Source organism: Bos grunniens, chromosome 19, assembly GCF_055505025.1.
Source record: "Bos grunniens cultivar Pamir isolate PY7600 chromosome 19, Bosgru_T2T1.0, whole genome shotgun sequence".
Classification (NCBI taxonomy): domain Eukaryota; kingdom Metazoa; phylum Chordata; class Mammalia; order Artiodactyla; family Bovidae; genus Bos; species Bos grunniens.
In genome coordinates this window covers 19,530,766-19,546,217 of record NC_141183.1, presented here as the reverse complement: position 1 = coordinate 19,546,217, position 15,452 = coordinate 19,530,766, and the positions used below count along the sequence as shown (strand labels likewise).

Here is a 15,452-nt window from a genome sequence, read left to right as displayed (position 1 = left end):
GGTCTGGCCGTGACACTAACAAGCTGTGTGACCTCAGCCAATTCGTCGCCCCTCTGCAGTTGGTTTCACCCTCCATAAGGACAGAGGGTAGGACCCCATCAGAGGATAGTGTATCCGAGGGCAGGATGTGTACCACTGATTGTGCACTGGGTGTTTTTAAGCAGCACACGTATACAGTTTTATGCAATAATGAATCACATCCTATGAAAGTTTTCAAGTCCTTTGCACATCTTGCTTAATAACATGAATCAGGAACAAAACTGCTTTGCCTCAAAGACCACCTCCACTGCTCATGAACTGAGTGACCTTGGCCCTCACACATTTCTGTGCCTCAGTCTCCTCATCTATAAAATGGGTATAATAAGAGTGTCCATTCTGGAGTCATTGTAAGGCTTCAGTGAGTTACTATTTGTGAAGTGGTTTGCCCAGGGCCTGGTGTTCTGCGTGTCAGCAGCTATTCTACCAAGGAAGAAGCCTCAAGCTTGCTATGGGATCTCTACCACCTGGCACTCCCTAACCATCTTTGTTTCCAACAGAAGTCAACACTATCCAGCTGGAATTTATAATATTTTTTAACCTGTTTATTTGTAAGGCTTTCTTAACAAGTGACATCAGCCTTCTAGTTACAGTCCTGATTTATCCTGAGGATAAATTTAAAATTTATCCACAAAGACAAAATTCTTCAAGGTGGCACCCAGTGGCTGGGGTTTGGCAAACCCTGGTAACCTCCACGTGATTCCATCTTCTTTGAGCTCAAACGAGGCAGAGGCTTCCCCGACCTCCGGGCTTTCACTCTTGCCCCATAAGCCTCCTTCCTTGGTCAGGCGGCTGCTCTGCCCTCTTGCCCTAGTCAGACTTCTCCTTGATTGTTCAAGACCCTGGAGAGCGCCAGAGCCACCTTTGGGGCCCCTGAGCCCTTCTGAAACCGGCCTTGGCAGTAGATTAGACCCTCAGCCACCCTTTATCTCGGCCTCGTGACTCTCGCTAGTGGATTCCGTCACCCCCCTCAAGGGGCGGGGGATCCTGTCAGCGCCGCCCTCTGACCCGTGGCCCGACCCGCGGGCCCCTAACCGTCGTCGCCCCGCCCCGAACGGCTCAGCCCCGCCCCGCTGCAGGTTAAGAGGCCCCTGAAGGCAGGAGCTCCTGACAGACGGTCACTTGGTGGGGGGGCGATCCGGTCTGGTTGTCATGGCGACGGTGCGGATGGCCTGGGCCCTGTGGGCAGCGCCTGCGGGCAGGAGGCTCCGGGGCCCCCGAGGCACGGGGAGCGCCCGAAGGCTGAGCTGCGGCGCGCGGCGGCAGGCGACCAGGGGTACCAGCCCGGGACGCCGGCTCAGCACGGCTTGGGGGCCGGCTCAGCTAGCCCAAGAGGAGGCCGAGGGAGGCAAGGACGACGTCCATCCGTCTGCAGCGGAGGAGCCGTTATGGACGCCGCCCCCAGCGCCCCCGGTTCCCCCCGATTCCCCGGGGCCCCCCGCCGGCCGCTCGCTGGTGCAGCGAGACATCCAGACCTTCCTGAACCAGTGCGGGGCCAGTCCCGGGGAGGCGCGCCACTGGCTCACGCAGTTCCAGGCCTGCCATCACTCCGCCGACAGGCCCTTCGCCGTCATCGAGGTGAGCCGAGCCCGGCGTCGGGCTGGGTCACAGACCGGGCTTGGGGGCTGTGTGCCAATGTGTCGCCGGGCCTGGCAGGACGGGCTGTCGATTGGGGAGGGGAACCAGGAAGGGGATCAACGGAGCCCTAACGAGCGCCCGGGACTGGGAGAGGCCGCGGCCCTCTAAAAGCCTGGCTCCCAGCCCGGGTGAGGAGTCTGGGGTCTCCAGCCCGTGGAATATGATGCGCCAGAGTAGTCCTCCCACCCTGGGCACAGTTAGGGGTTCAGTTGGCCATTGGGGAACCTGGAGAGAAGCTGCCTGTGTCACCCCTCCCCCTAAGGTGTCCTAGAGTCCAAGGTCGCAGGGAGGAGCCGAGCGAGGAACGCTAGTGTGAGATAAGAGGATGATGGTAAGACCCAACAGGGCAAAGGGCAGAGCAGGTGGGCGCAGGTGACCAGAAATGGGGTCTGATAACTCCTGGCCAGGATGGGGATCCCCCAGAGGGGACCCTGAGGACCAGGCTGGAGGAACGAGCAGGTGAGGAAGGAGTCAGGGTGGGCGTCTTGCCCCCTGAACACCCAGTTCTCCGCAGGTGGATGAGGAGGTGGTGAAGTGCCCGAAGGCCGTATCCAGCCTGGCCTTCGCCCTGGCCTTCCTGCAGCGCATGGACATGAAGCCGTTGGTGGTCTTGGGGCTGCCTGCTCCCACGGCGCCCTCGGGCTGTCTTTCCTTCTGGGAAGCCAAGGCACAGCTCGCCCAGAGATGCAAGGTGCTGGTGGACGCCCTGAGGCACAATGCGGCAGCTGCCGTGCCTTTTTTTGGCGGCGGGTCTGTGCTGAGCGCTGCTGAGCCAGCCCCTCACGCCAGGTGAGTGCCGACCCTGCCTGTCCCGGCGTCCTCGGATCACGCCACTCCGCCTGCGCAGCCCCAGCCCCGTGGGGCCCGGAGGCGATCTCCTTGAGCCCCGCGTCTGGCCCACAGCTATGGTGGCATCGTCTCCGTGGAGACCGATCTGCTCCAGTGGTGCCTGGAGTCCGGAAGCATCCCCATCCTGTGTCCCATTGGGGAGACCGCCGCGCGCCGCTCGGTGCTCCTGGACTCGCTGGAGGTGACCGCGTCTCTGGCTAAGGCGCTGCGGCCCACCAAAATCATCTTCCTCAACACCACAGGCGGCCTGCACGACGGCAGTCACAAGGTGTGTCTCTTCCTTTCGGGTTCCAGTCCCCGTGCCTCCGCACCTCCGCTGAGCATCTCTCTTGCGGCCCCTGCACGCCTCCCTTATGGGTCGCAGAGTCAGTCTCTTCGAAGCCGCAAGGGTCGGGAATGGAGTGTCAGGGAGGGATTCAGCCTACGGTGTTTAGATCTGAGCTCTCCCTGGTGGAGGACTCCGGGAAGAAGTAAGGGAAAAGGGGTTAAGTGAGGAGAGGTCCGTAGGGCGGGGACGCAGTCCTGGTGCGGCTGCAGGTCGGAGGCTCACCCCCTAGTCCGGGACACAGGTCCTGAGTAACGTCAATCTGCCCGCTGACCTGGACCTGGTGACCAATGCCGACTGGGTGAGCACTAAAGAACGCCAGCGGATTCGGCTCATCGTGGACGTACTCAGTCGCCTGCCCCATCACTCCTCCGCCGTCATCACCGCTGCCAGCATGTTGCTCACGGAGCTCTTCAGCAACAGGGGTGAGGGCGAGGGCAGGGGCGCGCCGGAGTTTGGGGGGGCGGGGGCAGGAGAAGCCACAGAAAAGGCTTCCTGCCCTTGCCAAACCTGGGGGAGGTTTGCAAGGAGGTGGACCGGCCTGGGCTGGAACTTGGGTGCAACTAGGCAGGTGGGCGGGACTTGGCTGTATGGGAGGAACCACAGACCCAGGGGACCCAAGTGGAATGGGTAGCTCAGTTGGTAAATAATCCGCCTGCAAGGCAGGAAACCCCGGTTCGATTCCTGGATCGGGAAGATACCCTGCACAAGGGATAGCCTACCCACTCCAATATTCTCGGGCTTCTCTGGTGGCTCAGATGGTAAAGAATCCGTCTGCAATGCGGGAGATCTGGGTTCGGAAGATCCCCTGGAGAGGGCATGGCAACCCATTCCAGTATTCTTGCCAGGAGAATCCCAATGGACAGAGGAGCCTGGCGGGCTACCTCCAAGGGGTCACAAAGAGTCCGACACGACTAAGCGACTAAGTACACACACAGCAGAGGAGAGGTGGGCGGGGCCAGGAGCCGGGTGGGCAGGGATGGGCGGGACTAGGGGAAGTAAGTGGAACCACAGGTGAGGGGGGAACTCCAGGGACGAACTGCCTAGGAAAAGCATCTCCCTGAGTGAAAAACACAGACAAGTCTATGCAGACCATAGGAAGCATCTCATTGTGGAGAGCTCCCAAAGAAGGTAATTGTCCCACCAGCCACCTTCCTGTCTGGAACCTCCACCAGGCTGCGCAAACGTAGGAGTGGAGGGGACCTGGATCTCGGGCTGAACGAACTGCTCCTCCTTCATCCCACCCCCAGGTTCGGGGACGCTGTTCAAGACCTGCGAGCGGACGCTGCGAGTGCGCTGCCTGGACAGCCTGGACCAGGGCCGCCTCGTGAACCTGGTCAACGCCAGCTTCGGCAAAAAGCTCCGGGACGACTACTTGGCCTCGTTGCGCCCGAGGCTGCACTCTGTCTACTTCTCTGAGGGGTGAGCCTGAGGCCCCAGAGGGCAGGGGCCACGGGACAAGCCGGAGAGCTTTGGGTCAAGAAGAGGTCCCAGCCTGCCTCTCCCCCGCTGCGCCAGGTACAACGCGGCCGCCATTCTGACCACGGAGCCGGTACTGGGGGGGACCCCGTATCTAGACAAGTTTGTGGTGAGCTCCAGCCGCAAGGGCCAAGGCTCCGGCCAGATGCTGTGGGAGTGCCTGCGGCGGGACCTGAAGACACTTTTCTGGCGCTCCCGGGTCACCAACCCCATCAATCCCTGGTAGGTTCTGCCCTTCCTGGCTCCCCTCTCCAGCTCTCACCAGCCATGCCGGGGATCCACCAGCCTGGAAGGCTGGGCATCCCCTCCTTTCATTAGCCACCCTTCCCCCATGAGAGATGGCCCGCACATCAGTGTGGCCCCACATTCCCCAGGGAGCAGACCACACATGGAGCCTGAGATTTCTCTAGAGGCAGAGCACACTTAACTCTGCTTTGTCCTGTTAAGGTAGATGCCTTGAAGACAGTCTGCACCGGGCACACAGCCTGCCTCTCCCAGGGTCTGGAGAAATTCAGCCTCTTACCATTTTAGTCCAGGCCCAGCTGCCAAGCTCTGACCCCAGAGCTCTGACCCCATTGCATCTCCAGTGGGACACCCCCTCCTCTCTTTCCTTCTGCAGCTATCTATCCCCTCATTCCCCTACTACTCTGCTCTGTGGGCACCAAGAACAGAACAAGAACCCTTCCCCAGGCTGCACAGCCAAGGCAGTGTGGAGAGAGGAAAAGGCAGCCTCACTCTAACCCTCCTAGCTGTGTGACTCTGGCTAGTTAGCTAACTTCTCCGAGCCTTAGCTGCTCCTCTGTGAAAATAGCATAACACCAGGCTATTGGCTGGTGCTATGAGAATAAAATCAGATTACAAACCTCAGGTTCTAGCAGAGTGTACAGCACATACAAGCATACCCCAGAGATATTACCAGTTTGGTTCCAGACCTCCACTATAAAGTGAATATTGCAATGAAGCAAACCACATGAATTTTTTGGTTTCCTGGTATGTATGAATGTTTACACTATATTGTAGCCTGTTAAGTGTGAAATAGCATTATATGTAAAAAAACAATGTACATACCTCAAATTTAAAATAGTTTTATTACTAAAAACTGCTAACCATCACTTGAGCCTTCAGTGAGCAGTCTTTTTGCTGGTGGAGGGTTTGAAATATTTCAAGAATTACCAAAATGCAACAAAGAGACATGAAGTGAGAAAACGTCTGTTGGAAAAATGACACTGCTAAGACTTGCTCCACACAGGGTTTCTGAAAACCTTGAATTTGTAAAAAACACAGTACCTGCAAAGCACAATGTGCTAAGTTGCTTTAGTCGTGTCTGACTGTTTGTAACCCTATGGACGGTAGCCTGCCAGGCTCCTCTGTCCTTAGGATTCTCCAGGCAAGAGTACTGGAGTGGGCTGCCATACCCTCCTCCAGGGTATCCTCCATACCCAGGGATTGAACCCAGGTCTCTTATGTCTCCTGCACTTGCAGGCGGGTTCTTTACCACTAGCGCCACCTTAGTGAAACACAAAATGTGGTGTGCCAGTAGTAGGTTCTCAATAAATGAACCAGTGAGTAGTGAGCCCTGCTGCTGCTGCTAAGTCACTTCAGTTGTGTCCGACTCTGTGCGACCCCATAGACGGCAGCCCACCAGGCTCCCCCGTCCCTGGGATTCTCAAGGCAATTACACTGGAGTGGGTTGCCATTTCCTTCTCCAGTGCATGAAAGTGAAAAGTGAAAGTGAAGTCACTCAGTCGTGTCCGACCCTCAGCGACCCCATGGACTGCAGCCTTCCAGGCTCCTCCGTCCATGGGATTTTCCAAGCAAGAATACTGGAGTGGGGTGCCATTGCCTTCTCCGGTAGTGAGCCCTGGCCTTGCCTAAAACCTATCTCCCACCCCCACCAGGTACTTCAAACACAGTGATGGCAGCTTCTCCAACAAGCAGTGGATCTTCTTCTGGTTTGGTCTGGCCGATATCCGGGACTCTTATGAGCTGGTCAACCATGCCAAGGGGATACCGGACTCCTTTTGCAAGCCAGCTTCTGACCCAGGCAGCTGACCCTCTCTACCAGCCCTTCAGGCCCTGGGACAGCCAGTGTGGACTAAAGGCCGTGCCTGCTGGAGGAGACCCAAGGCCGCCACAGGCCGGACCAGACATGCTGGCTGAGTGAACTGCAGAGGAAGCAGCAGCTGTTACTCTACCCTGCCCAGAGAAGGGTACCCAAGGGAGGACAAGCACAGGAAGGAAAAGGGCCTGCCCAAGACCCCCTACTTGCTCCAAAGCCACAACCAGATGGCTCTGAATTTTCAGTCTAGGAATTTGGAGGGAGGAGGGCTTGCCTTTAAGGGCTCTACTCAAGGCTGAGGGTGGGCCAGTGTCTTTGACCACTGTGCTGTTTTGAGGCTTCCTTGCCCAAAATATCACCCACATCTGCCTTATATTCCACCATTCATTTTAATTCCTTCAGGTCTTAAAACATCTCAGGAGGCCTTGATTAAAATGCAAGTACTTGTCTGAAAGTCAGCTCACACTTGAAATTAGCACTGACCCTCTGGGAGCAACATCTTGCGGGCTGGGGAACCAGGGGTCTCCTAGAGGAAGAGAAGAGCTAAACGAGGCCCAGGCCCCGAGATGAATGCTGCCACCACCTCCCTCAGCCAACTGTCAGCAGCCCACTGAGGGGCTACCCTACCCCTCAGTTAGGAAACACCTTCTGTTCCACAAACCGGACTGACAGCAGCCCCACCTCCCTTGCCAGGCAGGGCTCAGAGCCAAGCCCAGACTGGGAGGTCTTCCCCTTGGCCCCCCTGGAGGTTGTGTCTCCATCTTTGCAGGAGTGGGACATCTCAGACAGGCCAAAGTCCAAAGCCTGAGGTTGCATTCGGCATTTCTGACCCCTACGATGTGCCAGGCTCCACAATGGCTGCTGAGGCTACTTTCTGTCAGGAGGTGTGTGGATGTGTAGGGAGGGGACCAGGGGCTGTTGAGAGACCAACTCCCCTAGAGCAGCCTGTCTTCCCTGAAGAGAGGGGTGGCGTCGAGCACACAGCTGGGTGTGGGCTTTAGACAGACTGGGCCTGGAATCCAGATCTGTGGTTTCAGGCTAGTAGCTCAACCTCTGAGCCTCCATCTCCTCATCTGTGAAATGAAAATTCCTCGGCCTCAGAGTGGACCCTTAATCAGTCCTCTCCTTCTAGTTGCCCTCGCCAAAGATTTCTCTCAAAAGAGCTGGCACCAAATGGGGAGGAAAAGACAAGCCATGAGAGGAAGTGAGTGAAAGGTCAAAGCGTGTACTGCAGGGAGCATTTGCAGACTTGAAAAGAGAGCCCAAGGACAGGGGCAAGGTCATGGGTGGGTCAAGGTGGGCCTTACCCGGGTATGGGCTTTCAAGAAACCCAAGATCAATCCCAGCCAATAGCAAAGTGCCCCGTGGGGAGAACAGAGAAGCAAAGCCAAACGTCTATATAAAATGTTTAATTTTGGAGGACTGTGTGGTCTGGTGTTTGGGAGGGCATTCACCCACAACAGGCCAACCACGGAGCTGGAAACAGAAGGCCAGAGGCAGGAAGCTGGCCACTGCCTGCCCTACCCCTGCACACTCCAGAGTAGACTGGGGCCTGCTCTGCCCTAGAGGTGGGTGACAGCTAGTGCTGTGTCTGCTCCTGGCACACCCTGAGAGCCCACGACTTGCGTAGTGCCCAGCCCCTCTACTCCACCTGGGCCTGATCCATGTGTCAATACACACACTCGGTTTCAGTCTCAGAAAAGCACTGCAGAGCCTAGCTGCATCTGCCAGGCTCAAAGAAGGATCTTTCACACTGGCTCACTTTCAGTTCCTGGTCTTCCTCCCTGTCTCCCACTCTCAGTGTCCCCCACCCTCAACCCCTGCCCCCATAGCCCTGCCTTACTCCATTTCCTGGGACAGGAGACCCAGGAGAACAGGTGGCCTCAGCTCTCCTCAGAACAAACAGGAAAAATAAACCCGTAGGGCAGAGTCATCAGGGCTCCCACCCCACCAAGGCCTGAGCCCAGGAACTGGGGAAGAGACCTGCCTCTTGCCAACATACACACACACACATGCACATAACGCAAAGGATCAAACAGACCAAAATGCATAAATAAACATAACTGGGCCAGCAAGGAGGAACAGACGGTGGCCTTTAGTGGCTCCCTGCACCCATTCTCAGACTCGTGCTGCGCAACTCAGCCGTCAGTGGCCAGGATGACAGCGGCCCCGAAGATGCCCACACTCTCTCCAAGGAGCTTCATCTGGTTCCAGAACTCAACGCGTCGCATGTTGTGCCAGTAGGCCACATTGCCATCAATGAGCAGCATGACCGGGGGCAGCAGGACAGCCAAGATCTGGGCAGCCAGGGTCACGTAGTAGCCCGACAGGAAGGCCAGGGCCAGGACGCCATAGAGCACGAAGAAGAGCTGGACCATCAGCTCCCCGCCCGGGAGATGGTTCAGATACGCCAGCCGGTCCTCCTTGCTGTGCTGCAGTGAGTAGGCCTAGAGACACACCATCCTCTGAGGCTCTGAATAGGCTGAGAAGCCTATTCTGGGAAGGCCACCCCTGAGATGCAAGCCAGCCCCTACCAGGTGGGCTTTCGACTCCCCTCTCAGACTTGGGACTTTCTGAAAATAAGACCTGTGTCTCCCATCAGACAAGGGAGCTCCGTGAGGCCAGGGTCTCTGTCTATCCTGACCCTGGGAGCTCAGAAGGAAAGAGGGTCCACAGTCAGGCTGGGGCTCTCACCTCTGAATACAGAGCTCTTCACATGGGAGATGGTGCTCTGTATCTAAGATGAAGCTAAGTGACTTGAGGCCCGTTGACATTCCCTTCCACACTGGCCCCACTCCCAGCACCAGGGAGGATATAACCGGCTCCCCCAGGCAGCCCCATCAGCTCTAAGTGGCAAAGCCCCAGGTGGGACCTGAACTCTACCAAACCTCTCCTTTGTCCCCTCTCTCAGTCCTCTGGGGGGTGAAGCCATGAGAGGCCCAGTCCCTCTTGTCCTCCTGGCTCTCAGGCTTGGGACTGAATGGTCAATTCACCCTCTTCTCTCCCTGGTGCAATAATGTTGGAAGAAGGGACTCTCAGCCAGGTCTCAGGCACTTGAAAGGCTCCCAAGGCCCAGAAGCTGGAGAGGGCAACTGCTGGGAGTCAAGCCCTCAGGAACTACATGCAAGCCTCGTTCTGTCCACCTCCCTGGGTTCTGCCAGGCACCAGGCATCGGTTCACAGCTCACTCCCAGTGAAGCACCTCCAGTTGACAATCCCCCAACCTACCACACAGACGAGGTAGACGCCCAGGAAGACCTGGCCGGTGGACTGGAGGGAACGGCTGCGGGGTTTCCGACGGTACAGCTCCCCAGCACCGCTGGCCAGCACAAGAAAGCCACCAATGATGGCAACTGTGCGTGAGTACATACGGACCTAGGCCAAGGCGAGGGGACCCCAATCAGAAACTGAAGCCATTGCACTTCTCCTGGCTGCCCGGAGTGCAGAACTGCCCATCTCTACACATCCCGGTTCATTTGATGAACCCTCTTTACCATTACCACGAGCAGGTAGAGCAGAGAAAGATAATTCTTTTTATCAGAAGTGGAAATTGAGGCCCAGAGGAGTTAATAAACTTGTCCAAGGTCCTACAGAAAGTGGCAGAACCCAGATACCAAGCGTTGCCCCTCTCCCCATCCCCAGGTCTGCACATTCAAAGTTCAATATTCTTTCTGCCATAGGGTATACTTTGTTCCCCAAACTAACCAATGATCTCACTGTCCAGTAGCTATTCTCACACCTGCCTCCCCTAATTGACTGCCAGTCCATCCCTTGCGGGTAATGCCTTGGTCCAGGCTTATCTCCAAGCCTGTAGTACCTGGTACAGGTCCTGGAATCTACAGGATTAAATGCTGCCCTCGGATTAGATAAATTTCATAAAATCTGATAGGTGGACTAGGTTCTCTCTAAGGTTCCTTTCTCCCTGGCTCTGATAACTAAACTAATGGTGTAGAGTTCTGGGAACCAGGTGACCTGGTTTCTGGTCCCACCTGTAATGCTAACTGCGGTGTAATTTTGGGAAAGTCTGTTTCCCATCTCTGAACCTCAATTTCTGCACCCTGAGGGGGAGGTTTGCTGGTCTCCAAGGTCCTTCCATTCTTGTCGTCTGTAATAACCGCCACAAATCAAGGGGGTTCAACCTTCCCAGGCTTCGCACTGTGCTCCTGGCTAGTTTGTCCAGCCGTCCCAGGCACCGGCTCCCCCGGCACTACAGCCAAGTCCCACCTAGGGGCGAGGTGCTCACCTTCAGCCAGTCCCCGTAGTGGACGTAGCCCCCGACGTAGGCGGCATAGGTGCTAATGGCAAGCTGGAGTGCGGCCCCCAGCGCGAACCAGCGCCGCTTCACTCCAAAGGACATGAAGCTAGCGCACAGCACGGCCGCCCCCATGTCGAAGTACAGGTAGGGTACTGGGATGTCGGGCTTCCTGCGAGTAGGGAAGGGGGAAGGAACGAGGACAGAGTTGAAGCACAGGATGAAGCGGGAAGAAGAGTCTTGAGACTCCTCGGGTTCCCGCAAGCTCCATTGCTTCTGCAAACCTGAGCCCCCTCTCATGGCTAGAACCCCCGCACTAAGCTCGATGCCCACCATACTCCAGACCAGAGTCCCTAACAAGTCCGAGGTCCCAGTTCCTCCCAGTCCAAGGGTCCCAACTTCTAGGCCACAACTTCTTCCCCACCTCACCGCACCCCCATTCCTGGGACGGGCCGGACCGCCCCCACCACATTCGGCGACCGCACGGACCCGCTCACCGGCGCGCCTCGGCCCTCTCAGCATACAGCATGAGCTGGCTGAAGCAGCCCCAGAAGGGGCAGCGTGTGAGCAACACAGAACCCAACTGCATGATCAGCTGCAACATCCACCGTCGCGAACCCGTCTTCGACGCCATCTTGAGAAAGGGCAGTCCGCCGCAGCCTCACCCGGCGGCCAGGGAGGCCGGCGCGAGGATGCGACGCACAACTTCCGGGTTTCGCGGGGGTTTTTCTTTCCTCCCCGCTTCCGTCGGGAAACAAAGCTCTCACTCTCTAGTTCTGGACTGAAGAAAGTATTGTAGCTGCAGGGTTCCGTTATTCTTTCTGCCCAGGGAGGCTCAGGAGTCCTTATAGGTGCAAAATTGAAAACTAGAGTAGAGGAAGGAACAGTAAGCGAACTAGCCTTTGAATACAGCTGAACCTGGGCTCCAATTCTAACGCAACTCTGTGACTTTCAATGTATCTCCTATACTTCCCAAGATTCATCTGGGAAACTGGAATGACATCGACGTCACAGGGTTGTGAAGTTTAAATGTTGACAGTGTTGGTCCTAGCACATAGTAGGGCTTCAGTGAATGGTGTACACAACACACACACACACACACACACACACACACAGAGGAAATCACACACACGAAATCCCTCTGCTTCTGTTATAACTTTAGAGTAAGAGGGTCTCCTCAGAGCCACTTGTAGAGAACTTTGGTCTTGGTTTGCCTTTCTTCTGTCCCCCGAGAGAAGAAAGACCTGACGAGGACATACGGGTCATCTCAAGCAGTCCGTTCCTCCAGCTCTAGCGCTCCAACTCTAGCCCAATCTACCATTTTTTGTCAGTTTAGCTGCATCAGGCTTCGGACTGGTCTCCCCCTTTGGCCTTGTTTGTTCTCAGATCCTCTATTTTGTTCTCATAACCATCAGGCACCTCTCCCTTGACTCACTTAGTACATTGCTGCCTGCCAAGTCGCTTCAGTCGTGTCCGACTCTGTGCGATCCCATGGACTGCAGCCTACCAGGCTTCTCTGTCTATGGGATTCTCCAGGCAAGAACACTGGAGTGGGTTGCCATTTCCTTCTCCAATGCATGAAAGTGGAAAGTGAAAGTGAAGTCACTCAGTCGTGTCTGACTCTTAGCGACCCCATGGACTGCAGCCCACCAGGCTCCTCCATCCATGGGATTTTCCAGGCAACAGTACTGGAGTGGGGTGCCATTGCCTTCTCCCACTTAGTACATTAGCAATTGTATATTTGTGATTTGTCTATTGATGACTAGATTAACACTAGATTGTGAGCTCCATGAGGGCAAGGACAATGTCTGGTTTCTGCCTATTATATCGACAGGGCCAGGTAGATGGGATGCATTCAGGAAATGTGTGCCAAATAGATAAGTAAATGAACAAAACGTGTTGCCACTATGTCATGTCTCAGTAACTGTTTGTTGAACAAATGAGCAAAAGTTCGAGGCACTCTGGGATTGTCACCACACGGCCACCCCCACCTATCTTCCTGCACCCCCTCTACCACCCTGCAACATACAAATTCATCTTCTAATATTGAAGACTCTGTAAGCATTTTTGTAAGGTCCTTTAATTCAGGAGGTGTGTTTCTTCCCTGGGGAAGGGAGAGGGAGCTTATGTTAAAGTAGCATTTCTGAAGACAGGAATTTAAAATTCCCAATCAGCCAGTGAAAGCTGGACAACAAAACACTTTTCATATCTTTTTTTTTTTTTACAAAGTCACTATGATTAAAGTCTAGGTGTATCAGAAAGAATGTGAGAAAGGGACATATCCAGGTAAAAAACTAGGGAATAAGATTGTGTGACTGCTGGGGTGGGGAGTTGAGGGTGAGGGTGGGAAAACTTCAGTCAAAGGGAATGAGAAAAAGAATGGGTTAAAGGTTATTTTGCCTACCCTTCCTACCCCCTACCACCACATGAGACAAGTTTTTACCAAAATACAGGCACACGTGTGCGCGCGCACACACACACACACACACACACACACACAATACAGGCACATACTACAGTATCAACTTTCCAACTGTTTTTCTTTTTCCAATCTCCTCAGCTATCCCCGATTCAAATGAGACAAAATGCACAGCCATCAGGAAGGAGCAAAGTGCTGAGAACTGGGATCAGTGTATGTCCACAAAATAGTTCTAGAAGCCTGCCTGGCTTGTGCCCATGGGAACAACACCGTTACCCACCCTACCTCCATCATAACTTTAGCAACCAGCTTCTGATCAAGTCCCCAGCAGCAGAGGCCAGGAACATGTGTGAGCAAGAGAAAGGAGACAAAGATGAATGCTTTCCTTATAGGGCTTCCCTGGTGGCTCTCAGATGGTTAGGAATCTGCCTGCAATGTAGGAGGCCTGGGTTCGATCCCTGGGTCAGGAAGATCCCCTGGAGAAAGGAATGGCAACCCACTCCTGTATTCTTGCCTGGAGCATTCCATGGATAGAGGAGCCTAGTGGGCTACAGTCCATGGGGTTGCAAAGAGTCGGACATGACTGAGCAACTTTGACTGTACCTGTCCCACCCCAGTTCCCTCTGGTCTTTCTACCTTTTAGTTCCCTCTTTCCCAAAGAGGTGTTGAGGACTAGGGGCCAGACTGCTCTTCCCAGGGCTGGGAAAGATGAGAGCATTATGCTAGATCAGAGGGAAATAGGTGAGGGAGGGGTGGTCGGTCCTAGGCCCTGAGAGTTGAACACAGCCATTTCTCCCCTCCCACTACTCCACCCTGCCTGGGCAGACAATGGAGCCCCAAAGACCTCTAAGGACCATCCCTTTTCCTTTATCACAGCTCCATCTTCTCTCCCTCCCCCAGCTGCCTCTCGAGGGCTCCCCTGCTCTCTGGTTCCCCCAGGGCCTCGCCTGCACTTGCACTCAACCATAACCACGGTCACAGCCACAGTGACCAGCCCAGCTGGGAATCCACACTGCTCAGCACCACCCCACCAGCTGCCCAGGCTACAAGTCAAGTAACCCAGGCTGGCTACACACAAGTGCCATCAGGTCATCCAAGTTCCTAACGGCCTGTTGCAGGCCAGTCACATACCCAGGGGTTTGAGGCAGCAGCAGCATCATGCCTGCTATCCAGATGCCCGTCATATTTTGAACTTGAGATGCTGCAGTCGGTTGCCTACAATAGAGACGAGGCCCAGTGCTCACGGGGGTACAAAGGTCTCGGCCTCCAGCTGACTAATGTCAGTCCCAGCCAGGGAGCACTTCCAGGCTGGCATGGGGGCCAGGGCTGCACCCCTGACTTGCTGTGCTGGTTCCCAGCCAGCTCTGCCAGCACAGGTGGAAGAGGCTCCCAACCCCAGCGGTGCCCAGCTCAGCTGGGTTGTGGCTCAGGTCTGGCTGCCCCAGGTTCCCAGGCTCCACAGGCTGCAGGGGTCCAGGCTTGCAAGCAGGTTGTAAGAGGTCTAGACAGAGTAGAGAGCACGGGGTGATGGAAAAGTCGGGCCGCAGGGAGGCCAGCTGGTGTGGCTGAGATACAGCTGCTCCAGAACACCTAGGCCCCCCAGAGCTCCACCAGCCAAGTCCCACAGGATACTGGGAGACAGCAGCAGCACCCGCAGTCCACACAGGCCCTGGAAGGAGCCACCTGCTGAGTGGCCAAGACCACTGTGGCTCAGCTCTGACAGCCAAACTATCAGGGAACCTGGAAAGGGTCTAAGCAGGTGGAGGCCTCCCCAGCCCACACAATGCCCAAAGCTGGGCAGTTTCATGGTGCTGGCCACCTGCCGCCAGACCCTAAGCAAAGCTGATGCCCCACTGTGGCCGTGGCCACACCTGCTCCACCCTTGCCCCATGATGAGATGGAGTGAGGATGGCACCAGACAGTCATGGATGCTGAGAGCTTGTGTTACTCTCCTCCATCCAAGATATTGGGAAGCGTGGTGATGCTAGAAGAGAAAAATAAATGCAGACACGACTCAGGACCTCACCATATGCCAGGTCCCCAATGTGGTCTCAAGGACACCTTCCCTCCATCTCTCAAGATCTTACCTGCTTACCTAGCAGTTAACAGCTAGGAAAATAGCCAAAGCTATTTCAGCCTGAGATCCCAGCCTCCTGACCCTCCCATCCCCAGCCACCCCTCATCCTGTTATTCCTACTAGGATGAAAGGCAATCAGGGAAGATCACCCTTTTAAATTCTCTAGACCGTTTTTACTCCCACTCCACACTCCACCTCACTTATTTCCCACACGATCACAGAAACTCCCCCTCCTCCTGCAAAGAGCTTCAACTAGATCTTGGCCTAATCTGACCACCGAGGTCAAGACCTCCAGCAGAACCCGTGTACTCACCTCTAT

At 55.5% G+C, this 15,452-nt stretch overlaps 2 protein-coding genes and 1 long non-coding RNA gene across 4 annotated transcripts; 1 reads left to right on the top strand and 2 right to left on the bottom strand.

Moving 5' to 3' along the window:
* The first annotated feature begins 1,031 nt into the window (after nucleotides 1-1,031).
* NAGS (N-acetylglutamate synthase) lies at nucleotides 1,032-6,840 on the top strand. The gene is made up of 7 exons (XM_086357447.1): nucleotides 1,032-1,614; nucleotides 2,189-2,463; nucleotides 2,578-2,791; nucleotides 3,093-3,273; nucleotides 4,099-4,270; nucleotides 4,367-4,549; nucleotides 6,226-6,840. Exons 1-7 carry the CDS (start codon nucleotides 1,189-1,191, stop codon nucleotides 6,377-6,379), a joined length of 1,605 nt encoding a protein of 534 aa, XP_086213573.1. The 5' UTR covers nucleotides 1,032-1,188; the 3' UTR covers nucleotides 6,380-6,840.
* Nucleotides 6,841-7,780: 940 nt separating this feature from the next.
* On the bottom strand, nucleotides 7,781-11,294 carry TMEM101 (transmembrane protein 101). 2 transcript variants are annotated; one of them, XM_086357454.1, is made up of 4 exons: nucleotides 11,127-11,294; nucleotides 10,629-10,809; nucleotides 9,614-9,760; nucleotides 7,781-8,833 (listed from the first exon to the last, which is right to left on the bottom strand). In XM_086357454.1, exons 2-4 carry the CDS (start codon nucleotides 10,770-10,772, stop codon nucleotides 8,525-8,527), a joined length of 600 nt encoding a protein of 199 aa, XP_086213580.1. In that variant the 5' UTR covers nucleotides 10,773-10,809; nucleotides 11,127-11,294; the 3' UTR covers nucleotides 7,781-8,524. The 2 variants fall into 2 exon arrangements, with proteins under 2 accessions (XP_086213580.1, XP_086213579.1); XM_086357453.1 differs by having other exon boundaries at nucleotides 11,135-11,294.
* Nucleotides 11,295-13,249: 1,955 nt separating this feature from the next.
* Nucleotides 13,250-14,313, bottom strand: LOC147351482 (uncharacterized). The gene is made up of 2 exons (XR_015147541.1): nucleotides 14,188-14,313; nucleotides 13,250-13,532 (listed from the first exon to the last, which is right to left on the bottom strand). It is a non-coding gene; the product is annotated as an uncharacterized LOC147351482 (long non-coding RNA).
* Nucleotides 14,314-15,452: the final 1,139 nt, after the last annotated feature.